The sequence below is a fragment of the Sciurus carolinensis genome, chromosome 12, assembly GCF_902686445.1.
Source record: "Sciurus carolinensis chromosome 12, mSciCar1.2, whole genome shotgun sequence".
NCBI lineage: Eukaryota > Metazoa > Chordata > Mammalia > Rodentia > Sciuridae > Sciurus > Sciurus carolinensis.
Window position 1 is genome coordinate 104,825,595 of NC_062224.1, and position 20,528 is coordinate 104,846,122.

Genomic DNA, 20,528 nt, shown 5'->3' on the forward strand with positions numbered 1-20,528 from the left:
CTCTGCGGGCAGAGGGAACGCGATACCCAGCCCTTCCAAATATTTTGGACCTACAATTGGTTATATTCACAGATGTGAAGCCATTGATGTGGAAAGTCAACTGAATTTAAAAATAATGCTCTGAAAAAAAAAACCACATTAAAAACAAACAATAACAATAAAAAACTCTGTAACTTTATTTCCAAGGTCACACCAGAAATAGGTTTGGTTTCAAATCCTCTACCAATGAGCTACAACCCCAGTCCCAAAAAAGTTATCTGTATAGGATGCTTCTAAGGTTCATCTCTAGTCTTAATGATTCACATGACTTTTTAAAAAATTTTTGATAATCTACTTATTTTTTGTATGTCCTATGATTTCAAATTGTACTCAAAACCAAAATCATATTTTCAGTTCTCTTTCCAAATTAATTTTATCCTTATGGGTCCATCCATCTGGGATCTGCTTTTAGCTCTAGAGACCACTCTTTCTCCTCTTCTTCAACACCAATTACATACCTCCAGGGAGAATCAGAAAATTCCTTCACTAAGGCATACAGAAATTACATTAGTGAGGAAAGCACTTGCACCCTTGAATAAACTATGTTTGTCCTCCAATCCTGGCCAGGAATGGTCATGAGATATAACCAATGAGTGGATTCCCTGATTTCAGTGAAGATAAAAGAACCCTGGTACATAAGGGCCAGATGGTAGCACTTAACCATTAAAACAAGGTGGTCCCATTTATCATAAAAGACCACACAGTGAATCAGTAATCAGAATGTTTTAGCCCACAGAGATTTTGGCTATGGTTAATTGATCATGGTTATTTTTAGGATGAAATAAATGGACAATTTATTAGAATATTGTTTGATCACGGCAACATGGGGTGAAAAATATGAAAGAACCCTCTAGGTCTGGCGGTCAAACACTTGATTTTAGTCACCATAGAAGAGTCAACAACTTCCCACCTGTTTCAAGATCTAATAAGTTAGTTCACATTCCCAGAGGCCCTGACTGAATGGGATGTGAGTCTCCCCTTTGGATGTTGTCCATGGCACTTTCATAAGAATACATTGTAAATCTTCCTCTAATTCTCCTTTCAAGGGCTTAGTGGCCATTTACTATGATAACTGTACACTGAGGGAAAGAAACCTTCCAGACCTTTCAAGATTACGAGACATTGGCTCTTGTATTAGTTTTGTATTGCTATATAACAAATTAACACAAACTTAGTGGCTTAAACAAACACCATTTATTAGTTCACAGTTTTGTAGGTCAGAAGTCTGAGCATGATATAGACAGGTTCTATCAGGTTAAGGTGTTAGTTGGGCTTCTTTTTCATATGGGGCTTGGGTTCCTTTTTCAAGCATCAGTTTGTGACACAATTCAGTTCTCTGTAATTGTAAGACTGAGATTCCTGATTTCTTGCTGGATTGATTTGCGGTCTGCATTTTGCTCTGAGAGACTACTCTTTCCCCTCTCCACTTTTTCTCCTCCACAATGGAGGAACTTCTGCATGTCAAGTCTCTCTTTGCTTTGAATCTCCCCAGGAATGGTCCAGTCCCTTTTAAGAGCTCACCTGATTAGGTTGGGCTCTGCTGGATTAAGCTCCCTTTCTTAAAGACAATTTCTATGGGACCTTAATTACATCTGTAAAATCCTTCACAGTAGGACCTAAGTTGAATAACTGTGATAAAGTACTTATACACCAGGGGGACGTTCCTTCAACTTCTCATTATCAAGATAAAACTGCAAAGGGTAATGCCACCATCAGAGACTTGAAGGACAAGGAATGGTGATACCTTTATCACACTGTCGTTTAATGAAATTGTTTGTGGGGAAGTTGGATGAATCTTGGAGAATGACTACTGATTGTTGTAAGCTTAACCAGATGATCTCGCTGGTGTGGCAGCTGCTATTCTGGATATGGTATCTTTACTTAAGTCAATCAATACAGCTTCTAGCACCTGGTATGCAGCAACACATCTGATAACACAGGTAATCAATTACATACCTGATAATGCAGCTGCTCATCAGGCAGCTGACATCAGTAATGATTTCCAGATATGGTACCATTATATGTTGGGACTGGCCAGAAACCTAGACGCAGGATGATTACATTAGGTGTATTCTATTATGCTGGGGGGCAGAAACTGTTTTCTCTGGAATAAAAGCATTCTTGACATAGATGCACTTTTCTTGCCCATAAAGTTTTTGCTAACACTACCATCTCTCAGAATGCCTTATCCACTATCATGGTATTCAATGTAGTCTTGCTTCTGATTAAGCAACTCTTTACACAGCAAAGGCAACAAAGGCAATGGGTTCATACCCATGGAATAAACTAGGCATAGAAGAACTCACCTCTCATGATAATGTCTGTATGTGACAGACCCAAAGCCAACATCATACTGCAAACAATTACTCTAAAATCAGGAACAAGACAAGGATGTTGACTCTCATCACTCCTATTCAATATAGTTTTGAAACACAAACTACAGCAGTCAGGCAACAGAAGGAAATTAAAGGGATGTGAATAGGAAAAGTAGTCAAATTATCTGTTTGCTGGTGACATGATTTAATACCTCAAGGACCCAAAAAACTCCATCAGAAGACTTCTGGATCTGATAAACAAATTTGGTAAAGTTGGAAAATACAAAATCAACATACAAAAATCAACAGCTTTCTTGTACTACAACTAGGAATCGGCCAAAAAAGAAATCAAGAAAACTACTCCATTCATAATAGCCTCAAAACAGAACAAAACAAAACTTAGGAATAAATCTACTAATGAAGTGAAAGACCTGTACAATGAAAATTATTATAAAACACCAAAGAAAGAAATCAAGATGACCTTAGAAGATGGAAAGACCTACCATGTTCATGGATAGGTAGAATTAATACTGCCATAATGGCCTTATTATCGAAAGCAATCTATAGATTTAATGCAATCCCTATCAAAGTATCAATGACATTCTTCACAAAACTGGGGTGGGGGGGGACAGTCTTAAAACTTAAGAGAAGAACAAAAGACCTAGAATAGTCAAAGTAATCCCGAGCAGCAAGAGTAAGGCTGATCTCCAATTATATTACAGAGCTACAGTAACAAAAACTGCATGTTATTGTAGTAAAAACAGATACAAAGATCAATGGAAGAGACTAAAAGACATAGAGAAAAATCCACATAGTCATCTGATCCTTGACAGAGATGCCAAAAGCATACACTGGAGAAAAGATAGCCCTGTGCTGGGAAGATCGGATATTCATATGCAGAGGAATGACACTATATCCCCACCTCTCACACTATCCAAAAATTGACTCAAAGTGGATCAAAGACATAGGAATTAGACCAGAAACAGTGGAACTTCTAGAAGAAAACATAAGGGCAACACTCTAATATAATGGCATGAGTACTGATTTCCTTAATAACTCCTAAAGTTCAAGAAATAAGCCAAGAATCAATAAGTGGAATGACATTACAATAAAATGTTTCTGCACAGCAAAGGAATCAAGAAAAATGTGAAAATTTATTTTTTTAAAAGAAGGAATCAATCGTGTGAAGAAAGAACATATAGAACAGAAGAAAATCTGTCAGCTATTCTTCCTACAGAGAATTAATAACAAGAATATATAAAGAACTCAAAAAGCTTAAACTCCCCTCCTCCCAAAAAAACTAATAACCGACTCAGTAAATGGGCAAAAAGATCTAAAGAGCATTTCTTAAAGGAAGAAATACAAATGGCCAATAAGTTTATTCAAAAATGTTCAACATCCTTAGCAACTGGGGAGATGCAAATCAAAACTACACTGAGATTTCATCAATGGCAATCATCAAGAATACAAATAATGAAAATGTTGGCAAGAATGTAGGGAAAAGTACTATAATTTATACATTGTTAGTGAGATTGTAAATTAGTACAATCACTTTGGAAAGCAATATGGAGATTTCTCAAAAGAACTACCATATGACCTAATTATCACACTCCTTGGTATTTATCCAAAAGAATGAAAATCAGCATACTATAGTGAAACAAATATAACAATGTTTATAGCAGCACAATCCTCAATAGCCAACTTATAGGTGCCCATCAGTAGACAACTGGATAAGGAAAATGTGGTATATATACACAATGGAGTTCTATTCAGTTATAAAGAATGATATTATGTCATCTGCTGGTAAATGAATACAACTTGAGAATATCATACTAAGTGAAATAAGTCAGACTTAGAAAGTCAAGGATTGGGTGTTTTCTCTCATATGTGGAACCTTGAGAGAAAAAAGGAATAAAAAGGGGGCTCTCATGAAAACAGAAGGGAGGTCAGTAGAGGTAGAGACCAAGGGGAAGGAACAAGGGGGGAAAAATGGGTAAGAAGTGGGGAATAAAGCTGACCAATAGTTTTATGTGCACATATAAATATATCACAGTTCATCCCCATTTTATATAACTCTAATGTACCAATTAAACAAATAAATAAACAGAAGGAAGAAGGATAGAGTAGAGATGGACAGAATATTAGGGGAAGGGATGAGGGGAAGGAAAAAGTAAGTCCTGGGGAGTGAAGTGGAGCAAACCATATTACATGCATTTATGAACATATCACAAAGAACTCCATATTATGTTTAACTATAATACACTAGAAAAAAGTTAACCAAACTTACTGGTTCTTTACTTTCAGAAAAAAGTTATTTCAGAACTATAAGCTATCTTCTGAAGAGCAAAGCTATTAAATAATTAGGCAAGTAAAGAAGAATTTTATAAAAATTCTTTATAAAATGAAGTTAGTGTCTTAGATTATTTTTATTATTTGTTTATCAGTCTTGCAATGTTATCATCTTGCTAATTCAATTTATGGACTTCAGTGTTACTTGATACATAAAGAAATCTATAAGAATATTCACCTATCACAGATGATTCAAGATAGTTAATCTTGTTATATTACAAGCAATTTTTACACTGCTTTCATCTGAAATTCTTAGCACTTGATACTGCACACTTCAAATACCTAAGATATAAAGGAGACTTCTTGGTCATGGATTAGTAATGTTTCTATCACAAAGACCCTCCCCCTTCCTTTTAAAAATTCCCTGCTCCTCTGTCGTCTTCAAATACTAAAAGATTTTATCTATAAATTTAAATAAATGCCCATTTATTATTAATCAAAAACATAATAAAAACAAAGAAGAACAAAATAACTTGCATCAGGTTTCCTGAATATTAACTGAATACAGTCTTTGACTATATTCAGAGGGCTGGGATCATTTTGCTCATTTTATAACAAGCACATGAAGGTCTAGGGAATTTAAATAGTAAACTTCTTCCACAGAAAAAAACAAGATTCAAAAATTCAAACTGTAACAGGTAGATAACAACAGGTACTTTCATTCAGTTTTGTTTGTTTGTTTGTATGGTGTGATCAGAAACAGGAATAAAAAAATGTAATTTAGGGGATAATGTCACTTAAAAACTGACCATTTTTATCTCTTTTTTTTTTTTTTTTTGTGGTGCTGGGGATTTGAACCCAGAGCCTTATGCTTGCAAGGCAAGCACTCTACCAACTGAGCTATCTCCCCAGCCCTCAAAAACTGACCATTTTTAGATATAAATAATTTAGTAGATATAAGTGGGTGGCTGTAGGTTAATAAGCTTAACTCATTCCTGTATTATTTTTAGTTTTTCATGTGCCCTAGAGTCTGAAGATTACAGTCTACAAGACAATCTCCCTTGGAGAAGGCAGCTAAATAAGGAGAAAAATGATACGGTTTAGAGCAAGTGCCAAACTCTATTTCTGTCAATCGTGTCTTCATATTACCCATTACTTCCTGACCTGGCAACAAGTCTTTCTGCATACTCTCAATTTATACTTACTGTGTGATGACATCAAGAGAAATGCTCCAATAGCCCCACCAATACACACAAAAAATGCATTACATCATAGCATCCAATTTTTTAATAACTAGCCTAAAATAATTTTTGAGAAGCAGTCTAGTCTAAGACACCACTTTTCAAATTGAGTGTTGCAACCCATTATAGGATCATGAAACCAAATTAGTAAACATAATCAACATTTAAAAAATCAAACAGAAAAGTATGAAAAACAACATATTGCAAATAGTGAGGTAAGTATTGTTTCATGAAATATTTAAATGCTTTAAATATATTACATACTCAAATATAAATGCATATAAACATACATAAAATAAATATATCTGAATATATGTAATGAATCATAATATAGATGTATTTTTTTGAAACTTGGAAAGAAAACATTTATTCAGGATAATATTTTTGTTATATTCATATCTTGGAAATTGGGTATTTCCCTGCATTTAATGCTCAACTTTAATTTGAGTATAAGGCATCTTTTGTATTTAAGGCTAAAAAATAACTTCCCCCTATAAATTACACCTACATTGTTTTACTTAATTGAACTGATGTTGAAAAAGGGAAAGAGGAGAATAGTTGGGTCACAGTATATGACTTTGCAAGTTATAGTTTATTTTGTCTTTCAGATGACAAGGGAATAACACATCCAGTGTCATTTCCATCTTATGCAAAGAAACTTTTGATCTCTCTGTGCAAAGATGTTCCACTTCAAGTCAAATGTGTGGCTTGCCACCAGACACTGCATTCTACATGGAGCTCACTGCCCATTTCAGGTTGGTACAGTTCTAATCTTAAGCTGTTAGGGAATCCTTATAAGTTGTTCATCAGTGGGAGGATTCAACAAATACTTTTCAATTAATATTTTTCTCCTTTTCAAATGAGAATATACATTTTTCCTGGAAATTAACCAAATTTAGCATAGTGAGAGAAAGGTGTAACTCTGTGATAAAAGCACTCCGGGTTCAGTCTCCAGTACAATTTTGTTACGACTTGAATGCATTTGTTCTGGATCCTCGGTTATTTATTGTTTGAGTTTTTGAAGATATTTTTCAGTCAAATATTTATAAACTTCACTCATGTTCAGATCTTCTTTCACTGATGTTCTGTAGAATCTTAACTTTAACCTTTTTGCCAGAGCCTCAGCTTCCTCATATTTATCTAAGAATCATCCAAGAGGTCAATATTGTTTTGGTACAAACACAGTTGATGTATCTCCAACTTCAGCTACTACTTTTTCTTTCCATTTAGAAACTGCTTCAAAAGTCTATCATCTGTAGTAGAAAACACAAGTACACAAGCCTGAGCTCCTCAAAAGTAGGCTTTAGTTATATAATCAAATTCCTCTTGACCTGCAGTATCCCATAACAGTAGTCTGACATCTTCATCATTAACTTGAATTTGTCACTCTAAAAAGTCAACTCCACTGGTTTTCTTGAAGTCTTGTAAAAATGCCTTTGCAATGTTGCTGAATCATACTTGATTTTCCAACTGCTCCACCATTTCTTCCTCCAACATTTTTGAAATAGAAATGGTTTCAGTACCAACTCCAATTTCAGATGATCAGATCTCTTTCAAATTGTCCTTCAGCAGCAACAGATCGGCTGGTCAGCACAACCACCACCATCTCCCAACACACCAGCTCCCCCAGCAGGCTCGCACATTCTTCCACTCTTTTAAAAATGATTTTTTTTAATTAATATAATTTTTATTTTTACAGACACATTTTGATTCATAGTTTTACTGACTTTATTAGTACTGAAAGCTCAGATCCAATGGTTGAGCTGTGGCTCTGCCAGGGATGGAGGGGTGCAGGAGACTCGACTCCCCTCAACTGGGGACCCACCACACTGTACACACAGATGTATATAGATGTATTTTTTACTGTAACTCAAAATGTAAAAATTATATAGTGCTAAGAATAAATAATTATTCTTTGGAAACCAAGAAGCATTATCTATTCTTTGTGATGTAAATCATCCATTTAGAACTGGGATCAGAGATCCTTCCCAAAAACATCACAGTAAAAGAAAAATGCTAATAAACTAGATTTTATTTACAGTCTTAGAGCATACCCAATAGGCTTTTTTTTTTTTTGTACTGTGGATTGAACCCTTAACCGCTGAGCCACATCCCAGCCCTTTTTGTATTTAAATTAGTTGCTTAGGGCCTCACTAAGTTGAGGAGGCTGGCTTTTCCTGCCTCAGCCTTCCCAGCCTCCAGGATTACAGGTGTGCACCACCATGCCGGGCTCCAATAGCCTTTTCTTAATCTAAACATTCTTTCCAATGCAATTACCTATTGTTTTAGTCATTTCCTCTTCTATTCTACCTATCCTACAAAGATTAGAGAAAATTTTAAAAGAAAGAGAATGTTTATAGGTATTTGGGGAAAGGGTGGAATAGATATGCATGATATTATCCATTGATAGAAGTTGATGTCCTTCACTTATATTTGCAAAGTTGGTGGATTACTGAGCATGATGAAGATGATAGTGGGGTTAAAGAATTAAGGAGAGACCCTGGGGTATAGCTCAGAGCTACAGTGCTTGCCTGCCATGTTCAAGGTCCTGGATTCACCTTTAGCACCACCAAAAATAATGACGATAATAATGATGATGATAATTCAGGAGAATGGATTAAGGTTTATAAAAACACTTTGTAACATGGAAAAGGATACTGAGTAGGACTCACAGGCAGTTTTGAGAGCACAGTTAAGGGTGTAACAATGAATTTATAGAGGTTCCAATTTGTTCTCCTATTGTCCTAAGCAGTTCTAGGAGTGGGCATAAAAAAGACAAAGGTTAGAATGGTCTAGTTTTGCTAGGCAAATGCAATATAAATCAATGAGAGAAAAATGATTAAAAACACAGGGGACCAAATGGTTAAAATAATTGATGAGAAGTAATTAATTCTGGGAGGGGCATGATTGACTAGAATAAAAGGAAGAAGTTAAGGAAGTTGAGCTCTGTGAAACTGAAAAATAGACGCTAAAAGAATGGAGAGTGAAAAGCTTAAAGGCTGGAAGATACAGGTATAGACTCTTCTAGTAGAATTTAATATTTTAAAAGCAGAGCAATTCTGCACAATGGGTGTGGGCATGGGAGTAGATGGCCGAAGTAGAGTGGAACTAAAAATGAATTGTCCACAAGGACAATTAAGTCATCAAGGGTTTAAAACAAACAAACAAAAAAAAAACAACTAAGATATGAGATTCAGATTGGAAACCAAGAGTCTGAAGTTTTCAATGAGCAACCAAGAAATCAACAGATGTAAACACATGGAAGCAGCTGAGAGTAGAAGGCTCTATAAAATAATGAATGCTTAGAAGATCCATTTTTGTACTAATATGCAGAAATAGTGATTTAGAACAACAATAGTAGCTAAAAGAATGCTGGTCTTAGCTTCTTGTGTTTTAGCAGCTTCTTGTTACTGCCACTTCATAATCTTTATCTCCCATCTCCCACCATGCCATAAAAGAGAATAATCAGCCTCTCCTTGAAAGGGCTGCCAAGAAAAGATATCTGAGTAAGATGCTTCCAGAAGTTGTAGACAAGTTAGAAAAGAAAACCATCCTCAGAAAAAGAAACCAGTAAAGGCATAAAACTATTCATCCTTAGACCAATCCATACTAGTATTTGGTTTATGATTATGCTAGTATTAAGATTATGGTATGTCCAAAGTTTTTTGCCAAGAGATGAGGGCATATTCTCAATAATCATGTGTGATATAAAATAAAATTAAAATCTCTTAATTTAATAATCATACATTAAATAGCATCAATATAATTTGTACATTAAATACAAAAAATAAAAAGCAACTGATATTTTTGATATCAAATAAAATAATAGAGTAAAGTTTATTTATCCATTGCTATGATTTGAATATAGCAAAGCAGGTTGATGATTATTGTCCGCTCCAAAACTCATGTTGAAGATTAATCCCCACTGTGAGGTGAGGAAACTTAATCCAACTCTGGTACTTAGAGGTGGGGCCTTTACGAAGCGGTTAGGAATAGACAAAGTCATGAGGGTAGAGCCCTCATGATTGAATAACAGTGGCTTTAAAAGAGGGAGAGAAACTAGAAGACACACACATGTGCATGTTCCTGATTTCTTGCTATGTGATACCCTCCATTGCTGTGGAACAATGCCAGCAAGGCCATCAACAGATGTGGCTCCTTAACCATGGATCTCTAGAATCATTAGCTAAAATAAACCTCTTTTCTTGAAAAATTAGTCTGTGGTATCATGTTATTAGCAATAGAAAACAGACTAAGAAATTCATTACTGTTTAAAGCACAATAGGTATTCTAGTTATTATGGTGTAAACTCAGCAAGGCAATAGGGATTATATGTATAAGGTTTTTTTCAGAGTTTGGATGAAATGTCCCTATGAATCTAACTCACTTTTATTCTGATTCTGTACTCATGAATAAAAGCACCCAGAAAATCACTCTGGACATGGGCACTTACACAAGAGATTTTAATAAGCAAACAGAGTGTCTGCCCTTAAGGGTGAGAGAAAGAGTGCTAATAGCAGGGGACCTAACCTTAAGTAGTGGAAGCCTGTGGACTAAACGGATCAATGACTAACGAGGAAGTTAACAATCTAGATTGAAAAATAGTGAGTGGGGAGGGGGCAGAATCAGGGGAGAAATGGCTACAGCCTTGTTCCTTTCATTCCCCTGTTTTTGTTTTTATAAGACCTCTTCTGAGTGTACAGGGGAAGATTCATCTTCAATGACTGCTTCCTGCTAGACATGGGCACAGAACTGATTCAGGGGAGGAAGATGTCATTGCAACAGGCGGGGGTCAGGGACTGGATAGTTCCCCTAGGTAGTGCACTTGTAGCCAGGTGACAATTCATCCTTTATAAGGTCCTGATAGTCCTGTAATACAAGCTGGACAGATTTATTGGGGAAAAATTCCAATAGTTAGGAAAATGGCAAATAGGGCAAATAGCAGGGGAGGCAAGAATGTAGCTGGCAATCCAGTCTTCATGGCTAGGTGTGGTTGTCTGGTGCCTCAGTGTTCTGGTCCTCAGTCTCGGGAATGGGAAGAAGGGTAGAGGGTTTGATGGCCTTCAGGTTCAGGCAGAGAGGTACCACTGGGGTGGCCAAGTGGTTGGAAGAAGCCTGAGGGTTAGAAGTTGAAGTTTTGGATTGAGAGGCAAGCTTAACCCAAGAAATGTGTAGCCATTCTGGTAAACCTTGCACCTTGACAGCTGTTGGCATAGCCAGGATCACCATATGGGGTCCCTGCCATTTGGGAGATAGAGGGGCTGTAGACTCCTTAGGAGGCGAGATGAGAACTTGGTCTCCTATTTGAAGAGGTTGAGTCAGGGGGCCAGACAAGGGTCTAGGCAGGGAGGAGTTGGCATAACCCCACAGGAATGCCCAAATGTGGTTTAGGAGAGGAATGAATATATGAGAAGGAAGAGGGAAAGGAAGGGGCAATAACCCTGGGGGAAGGATGGGAAGATAATACATCAGCTCAAGAGGGGAAATATTGGCAGGTTTCTCTGGGAGCAAGCGAAGACGCAGAAGAGCAGGAGGCAGTTGCTTAACCCAGTCAAGGTGAAGTTCTAAAGAAAGTTTGGTTAAGACATTTTCAGGAGTTTGCTTTATTCATTCTACTTTACCTGATGACTTGGGTGAAACGGAATACAGAAATGCCAAGGGACTCCAAGAGTCTTGGCAAGTTGTTGAGAAACTTGGGAGATGAATTCAGACCCATTATCTGACTGGAAAGAGGTAGACACTCCAAAGCAAGGAATGATTTCATGAAGGATGAAGGCAGAGACAATTTAGTGCCCTTTGTTGGAAGTGGGGATGGCTTCAACCCATCCTGAGAAGGTATTTAAATTTTTTTACTGTGGGCATGTGAGTGAAATCAAGTTGCCAGTCTACCCTTGGAAGGGCACCACAGGCCTGGTGAGTCAGAAAAGTAGGGGGGTCTGACAGCTGTAGGATTGGTTCATAGGCACACTTCACATGTAGAGGAGGGTGCTTTCAGAAATAGATGTCAGAGGAGGACAGTTGCAAATGAGTCTTAGCAAATTGTGAGAATGAAGAAAGGTTGGGGTGGAATAGATGGTGGAGGCAATAAAGTATTTACCTGTTGGGGGCTGTGGAGGTAAGGGATTATGGAGCGTCATGACGGGGACTGGTGTGAATGATAGGGCCACTGTTCTAGCCTTCTCATCTGCCTTGTTATTGCCTGAAGAGATGAATGATTGATCTGTCTAATGAGCTTGGCAATGTACAAGGCCTATGGTTGCTGGAGGCAAAGAGCCTCAAGGACGTTTAGGATATAGCTAGAGTTGGTAATGGAGTTCCCTTTTGTAGTAAGAAGTTCCCTCTCTTTCCAAATAGCAGCATTGGAAAGGATAATGTAAAAAGCTTTTTTAGAGTCAGTGTAGCATGTGAAGGATTCTCCCTTTATGAGGGAGAATGCACGAGTGAGGGAGATTAGTTCCACCTGTTGGTTGGTGGTGGTGTAAGGTAGTGGTCCTGACTCTACAACCTTTTCCAGGGAGACAATGGCATATCCAGCCTGTTGGATCCCTTCATGGAGAAAAGATCCCCCATCAGTGAACCATATGAAAGTAGGGGGTATGTAAGGCCCCTTCTTGAACATTGGAGGGACAGGGACGTAACTATTCCAGAATCTCACAGCAGTTATGGATTGCTGAAGCATGTATGTTGGAAGGTGGGGGAAGAGAGTGGCTGGATTTAAAGGAGGGCATGTCTTAAAGAAAATGGAAGAATACTCAATAATGAGCAGTTTGCAAGGCTAACACCCGATAGGGCAGTAAAGTTTGCAGACCCTTATAACCAAGATGCACAGACAGATGATGTGAGAACACTTCTGTGGGAGACCCAAAGGAAAGTTTTGAGTCCTGGGTTAAGATAAATGCTGCAGTCAATACCCTAAGACATGGTGCCCAATTTCTTATGGTGGGGTCTAGCCTTTTTGATAGATATGCCACTGGGCCAGTGGTAGGACCGAACATGTGTCCTAAGAACCCAGAACGAACCTACTTTTCTCAGAGACAAACAAGTAGAACGACCTGGTGATGTCAGAGAGGTATAGGGCTGGGGCTTAAAGAAGGGCTTTCCTCAGGGTCTGGAAAGAGGCTTCCAATGGGTTGAGAAGAGGTTCAGTGGGTGTGCCCTTTGAAGTCTCATACAAGGAGGTCATGAGGATGAAAAGATTTGGGATTGAGGATTGTAAATATTCTGCTAGCCCTAAAAAGGAAAGGATTTCTTCCTTGGTAGATGGAGTGGGCATGTTCTGCACCAATGCTTTTCTCTCTACAGTGATGGCCTTAAATCCAGGTGAGAGGCTGACTCCTAAGTAAATAACCTGAGGTTGGGAAAGCTGTACCTTTGCTGGAGAGACCCTATACCCTCTGTCAGCCAGAAAATTTAGAAGCTTAATAGTGTCTCCTTGGGAGTCCTTGAGAGAGGGACTACATAGAAGAAGATCATCAACATACTTAAAAGAGAGGAGGAAACGAAAGTAAGAGAAGCAAGATCGTGAGACAGTGGCCAAAGAGGTGAGGGCTGTCCCAAAATCCCTGTGGGACTATCCAGGTCAGCTGAGAAGAAACTTGAGTGAGAGGGTCAGTCCAGGTGAAGGCAAAGAGATCCTGTGAGTCAGGATGAAGAGGGACAGTGAAAAAAGCATCCTTCAAATCCAACACAGAGAAGTATGTGGTGGAGGAGGGGACGGAGAAAGCAAGGTGTAGGGATTGGGCACAATAGGGAAGATGGGAACAATTGCTGAGTTGATGATGTGGAGATGTTGCACAAAATGGTAAGATTCATTAGATTTTTAAACAGTCAGGATTGGAGTGTTATAAGGTGAGTTGGTGGGGCACAGGAAGCCTTTCTGCCTTAAATCCTGGATGACTGAAGCCCTAAGAGGCTCCTTTGGGGAAGGGGATAGTGGGCCTGGGCTGGGTCCTTCAGGCAAATGAGTATAGGTGAGCATGTGGCTACAGAGGGTGTATGGGTATCCCAGATCTTGGGGTCAACAAGGGGTTGAGGAAAGGGATATGAAGATTCAGGTTGGGTTGTATGTTCCTGCAAGGTCATGAGGAGAGGAATAGCAGAGGAGTCTTGGTGGAGGAGCCTGGTAGGTGAGAAGGAAATAGAAGCACTCAATTTGGTTAGGATGTCCTTTCCCAGAAGGGAAATGGGACACACAGGAATTATCAAAAAGGAATAAGTGAAGCAGATTTGTCCAATATGGCAACTTATTGGAAGAGTTTGTAGGGAGTGGTATGGTTTTCCCTCTACCCTGTCAATGGAGGATTTTACAGGGGAAGTAGTACCCAAAACTCCTGCAGCACTGAAAAGTTGGCTCTAGTATCTATGAGGAAAGGAAGTTGCCTGCCTGCCACTGTAAGGGTCACCCGGGGCTCCTGAACGGTGATGGTCATCGGGTGTAGAAGTCCCGGGCCCCTTCAGTCATCCATTGCCAATCCCAGTAAGTCACTGCAGGAAGGAGGTTAGGGTGACCTGCCACTTCTCTGAGCACCAGGGCAATCCACTACCCAATGTCCTGATTGGGGGCATTTTGGACAAGGACTTGGGGCCTGCCAGGGGTTGGGCAAGCTCATGCCCAGTGGCCCTCTTTTCCGTATTTGAAGCATGGGCCTGGAGGTCTTCTGGGAGCAAGGGTGACCCTAGTATGGCTGGTTGGTCAGGTCTAGGTGGCCGAAAGGCTTTGGCTAGCATTAGATATTTTAGTTTCTGTTTTGTTTTTCTTCCCTTCCATTATATACCCTGAATGCCACCGCTAGAACCTCTGGCTGTGGGGTAAGGGGGCCCCCGTTCAACTGCCTCAATTTAGACTTTATGTTCAGGTAACTTTGAGAAAAAAAAAAAAAAAAAGCCATGAGTTGATGTCGTCCAGGAGTTTCAGGATCCTAGTTAGTATATTTGAGCATGGCCTCTGTGAGGTGACTCAGAAAGGTGGATGGGTTTTCAGTTTTGTCCTATATTACTTTCAGAAGTTTATCATAATTAATGGGTTTAATGGCAGCCTTTCAGAGACCTGCAAGGATGCAGGTTTGGAACTCATCCCACCGCAGACACCCACTTCCAGTGTTACAGTCCCATTGGGACTCCCTATCTTGTACTGCTTCAGCCCCAGTGGGATAGGTCGGGGTCGACTGGTGAACCTCATCTGCGCGCCTGTTCCCAGACTTTCCTAGGCTCTTCAGGCGCCAAGGTGTTGGACATGATCATATAAATGTCATGCCAGGTAAGGTCATATGACTAAGATACTGAAATTCCTAAATAAAGTTTGCAAAGTTGGAGGTAAAGGTGTCTAGCTACTTCTCTATCTGGGAAAGATTGGAGAGAAAAAGGAACATGAGCTCTGATCACTTCCTTCATACCAGCAACCTCCCGTAAGAGGGCCAAAACGTGCGTGGAACTGCATGATGGGAGGACTGGGTAGGCTGGGGTGGGGGGCACGGGTTACGCAGAAGCAGAAACAGAGCAGGGCAAAGAAAATAGAGGAGCAAGGGCTGAAGAAACCTCTGTCACAGGGGATCAGTTGTAGGGGTGGTTCATTAGCTAGGTCAAAGTCGGAGGAGGAAGAGGGACTAGGAGGGGGAGAAGAAGTTAAAAGAAGGTGTTCAAGTTTGCAGGAAGAGCAAAGATCAGGTTTAGTGCACACGAAAGAGAAAGCTGGAATGTAGGGAAATCTCTTTCCATTTCCCTGAGTGCTCTTAGAAGTTAGAAAGATCCCTAATAATGTTGGGATCTAGAGTGTCATTTGGTTTGAGGTCCCGGGTGAGGCGGAGGGACTCTAAATTAGCTAAGAGGCAACCCAGGTGGGTATGGGTGGGGACTGAGAGTGAGCTGCCCATTGCAAGAGAGGAACTGGTGAATATAGAGGCCTGAGGTCCCTAGGAATCACCTGAGTGAAGGTTGGATTACCAAAGGGGGTTGTCATCCCCACTAGGTAAGCATCAAAGCTAAGCCTGTAGGGTGCCTGGGTGCCTGCACTGGGGCTTTTGTAGAGACAAAAATGTCACAGAGAGAACCCAGGACCAGAAGTATGTCTCGCAAGAGACAGTCCTCTTAGGAAAGAATTCTTCAGTCTGGAGCTTTCCCCACACCTGAGGAAAGAGACCCCTGTCAACCTGCAGCGCTCCCTCAGCAATCAGTATAGGGATTCAGCTGTAGATGCAAGAACCGTGACTGGGAGATCCTCCGATCCATGGAGAGCATCACAGATCCTGAACGCTCAACAGTCACTTCCCAGGTCTTGAGGGTCATTTAACCAAAAGCCAGGGTAGGAGCCACTTGCCAAATGAGGCCGGTGTCTGGATGTGGAGGAGAGCATCCAGGCAAATGGAAGGTGAGACCTGCGTCTGGGGTTCTGGGGCGTAAGATGGGATTCCACTCGCCTAAGTGGCAGTAGAAGAGCCCAACCAAGTCATGTCACCAAAAAAGCACCCAGAAAACCACTCCAGATGCAGGAACTCACACAAGAGATTTTAATAAGCAGATGAACCGTGTCTGCCCTTAAGGGTGAGAGAGAGAAAGAGGGCTAATAGCAGGGGCACTACCCTTAAGTAGTGGAAGCCCATGGGCTAACTGGATCAATGACTAACAAGGAAGTTAACAATCTAGATTGAAAAATAGTGTGTGGGGAGCGAGCAGAATCAGGGGAGAAATGGCTACAGCCTTGTTCCTTTCAATGAAAGCTTCTGATCATTAACTAGGTTTCACAAGATTATAATGCTTAAGGCAGTACTCTAGTTTTAAAAATTTTTATCATAAAGATATTCTTTCACTGATCTATAATATGTACCTTGCACTATACATATAAATGAAATTTTAAAGAGTTAAACATTAAATACATAGAAATTCTAATATTTTCTTGTAACACTCCAATGGCATCTTGTAGATAGCACTCTGGAGACTAGTGCTCTAAACATATGCATGAGTGTGCTAGGCAATGGCAAAGGCGTAACATTGACATAAGGGATAATCTAGAACTGCACTAATTCAGTTCTGTGTGAAATGATAAAAGATCATTCTCAAAGGTTCTGAAATCTTTATGATTACAAGAGAATATAGGCAATTAACACTTAAACTCTTCTCTTAACACTAAGGAATTAGATGTGTCCTATTCTAGCTAAACAAAATATTCCTTTATTGCAATAGAGCAAGGTAGGTGAGCCTCAATCAAACAATATAGATCAGAAGTTTCAAAAGTAACTATAGAATCTCTCCCCTCCCCAATAACAGAAATTATCGTTTTAACTACTCACCTGAATAAAATGTGTTGATTTTGGCAAGTTCTTTTTCACAGGTTTGGAAAAATTTTTCTTCAAACTTGGCAAAATACCTCTTTACTGTGTCCTCATCTGTAACTGAAAGGCAAGAAAAATTATTAAATTTAATGTCAGAAGGCCAACTTGGAAAACTAGAAAAATTAAAATTAACATTATTACTTTCTTAGTCTTCAAAATGGCAACTACATATGTATTATCAGAGAAAATGAATTGTCAATTATATTAAGAAGAGACTAATTAAAGGCCTCTTACAGGAATACAAACCTTAAGTTGTATGAGACTCTTAAATCTCTACTATAATAAAATTTACAATGTTGGAGAAAAATGTTCTAAGATGTTAGAAGAGCAAGAAACTACTACAGACAGAGATAATCAGAGAAGAGTCAAGGTGTTAGGAGTTGAGCTGCGTAGGATTCATTCAGCAAGAGAGTAAATTAAAAGGGAAGAAAAAAACAACAGTAAAGGTATGAAGACAAGAATACACATGTTTACGAAAAAGATGAACTTTTTTGTTTTATGTTAGAATTGTTATGTAATATTGTTACTTTAACTGCATTAGACACAGAGAAAAAGTGTAAACTACTGAGTGTAAATTAGATGTTCCAAAGCATCAAGAGTTTGTTAGGTAACATAAAGGCATTGAGCGAGTAGATGACTGCAAGTCTAGTGATAAATGGTAACTGACACCTTCAGGATAAGGAGTGATATGGCCTCTGGTAAACTGGAAAGCACAAGTCTGTCTTATTGGGGCCATGTGATGATATGGGGCCCAGTTTGTCAGATCTTCCAATTCTTATGAGACACCATCAGTCCAGATATTTTTAAAACACCATGTGGGTCAATCAATATGTTTCTGCAGGATCAATTCACTTTTTGAGTGTGGTCTTATAGCATATTGTTATGGACTAGATCTTGAATGCCCCCTGCCACCTGCCCCCCCCCCCAAATTCATGAATTGAAGGCTTGGTCCCTAGCTGATGGCTCTCTCTCTCTCTGCTTCCTGGCCACCATGAGGTATCAACTCTGCTCTACCACATACACCCCACTATGATGTTTTGCCTTGCCAGCAACCCACAAACAATGGAGCTAAGTGATCATGGACTGAAACCTCAGAAACTGTAAGCCGAAATAAAGCTTTCCTCCTTTAAATTGATTTTCTCAGGTTTTATGTCATAGCCATGGAAACCTGACTAACACAAATATCAATCTACTAAATCCCAAAAGTACAAAATACATGTAGTTTCAGGATTGCCAAGAACAAAAGGGCATATTTCTTTCCCAAGTGAGATTCAAATAGACTCTCCAGATGGTAATCTAATATAGAACTACCTTATTTCTGGATCTCCTTGGGTACTCTAAGCTTGACATATGTAGAAAATAGATCCTTTCTCCCTGCCAGGTCCCCCAAATCTTAGTATAATCCCAGAAGTCTTAAATAATTCACCTGTCTGAGAAAAAGGGAAATGGTGTTTCCCTAATTAACATGCGATAAACACATACATATAAATTCATAGTACTACACATCTTTGAAAGAAAAAAAAAGTTTAAAATAAAATTCTAAAAAGCATATCAAGTATATTTGTTAAAAAATTAACTGTGTAAAATTTTTATGTGTACATGTCCACTTCTCTAGACATAGAGAAGATATGCTTTAGATCTGAGCACATATTTCAGCATATTCTACTTTTTATCTTACAGAAAAAAAAGGGAAGATGATCACTTTTAAGTCCTTTTTGAAACTTAGCAATTTGGATATAACAATGAAGTCAATTAGCTACTGAAGGTCACTGAGAATTACTTTTTCAAAGCTTAAAACAGGCCCCAGCTTTTTAAAACAATTGACCTTGAGTTAAGGATGCTCCATGATAACAGATGTGGCACACATTATAACAGCATCTAACTATAGCTTATTTAAAATAAGAAGAATTATAGATTATTTTACTTAATTACTACTTTTTCATTCTAATTTTGTTTCCTTTGTTAAGAAAACTCAAAAACATGGGCTTGTTCAAAATAATATATTTTGCTTTCCTATTAACAGGCAACTTTCATTAAAAATATGACAAAGGGCTGGGGAGATAGCTCAGGTGGTAATGTGCTTGCCTTGCAAGCACAGGGCCCTGGGTTTTTTGATCCCCAGCACCGCAAAAAAAAAAAAAAAAAAAAAAAAGACAAAAATTAAATTGTTCAGCAAAAACTTAAAACAATTTTTGTTCTTGAAATAATTTTAATATGTCATTTATACAGAGGCTGCATATTCAGCAACATCTACTATATAAAATACTAAGAACTTAGAAATAAAACACATAAAACAAAACATATTAAAGAGGGACCATTCTACCCATAAATCAGTCTCCCATGATTTCTTCATTTCCTTACTTTAGAGACTTTTATCTAAAATACCAGTAGTCTGTTGTATAGTTTTCTAGTTCACATACAACTTAACAGCCATAAATTAGTTAGAAGATGGTATCATAAGGTTAAAATAACACTGAAAAATAATAGCTAACTATGAGAAAAGAGGGGGGAAATCACAAATAAAAACAGGATAGATGTGCAAAAGAAATTAAATGAACAATGTTCTTGTCCTCTCAGATTTCAAAAGACCTGGTCAACTACTGAAACTGGAAGTATACTACTGGTAAAGGAAATAAGAAAATAGAACAACAACAAAAAAAAGAGTCCAGAAATAGATCTGCACACATATGGAAATTTAGGTTAAGATAAAGGGGGCTCCAAGACAGTGAGAAAGGAATGGATTTTACATGGAGAAGTTCTTTTTAAACACTATACAAAATACAAAAACCATGAAAGGAATGACTCATACTTTCACAAAATGGAAAGTCTTCATTCCACAACATACTATAAGCAAGATTAAAAAAGAGATAGGGCAGACAGGGAAAATATACATCAGCAATATTTAAGATACAGGATTCATATGCAAAATATATTTTAGGAAACTCTTACAAATCAGTATTAAAGAAACATTCAACTTCATAAGAAAAATGAGCAAATTACAGCAATTCATAGAAAAAGAAATAACAAAAAGCCAACAATGAAAGGATGCTCAACATCCAAATGTCACACAGACCCAACTTTTATAAAAGAAAACACAATTTTTCAACCTCAAATTAGAAACACTTCAAAATAGCAGTATCATTTTGGCAATGATGAGGGTAAATGAACACACTCATTCCCTGTCAACGGATACGTGAATTTGTAAAGTCCTTTATGAAGGCAATTTGGCAGCAGCTATCAAAATTTTCAGTATGTTCAATCCCAGATGTAGGAAATATATTCTAAAGCAATTTCTGCACAAATGAATGCAAGGATATTCA

General features: G+C 38.5%; 1 protein-coding gene and 1 pseudogene across 1 annotated transcript in view; both read right to left on the reverse strand.

Moving 5' to 3' along the window:
- Xpr1 (xenotropic and polytropic retrovirus receptor 1) overlaps positions 1-20,528 on the reverse strand; it is a 203,103-nt gene that overhangs the window by 72,652 nt on the left and 109,923 nt on the right. Inside the window, exon 3 of the mRNA XM_047521453.1 lies at positions 17,167-17,268. Coding sequence (XP_047377409.1) covers positions 17,167-17,268 — 102 coding nt within the window. The remainder of the gene's footprint in view (positions 1-17,166; positions 17,269-20,528) is intronic.
- LOC124961904 (ras-related protein Rab-23-like) lies at positions 6,780-12,021 on the reverse strand (annotated as a pseudogene).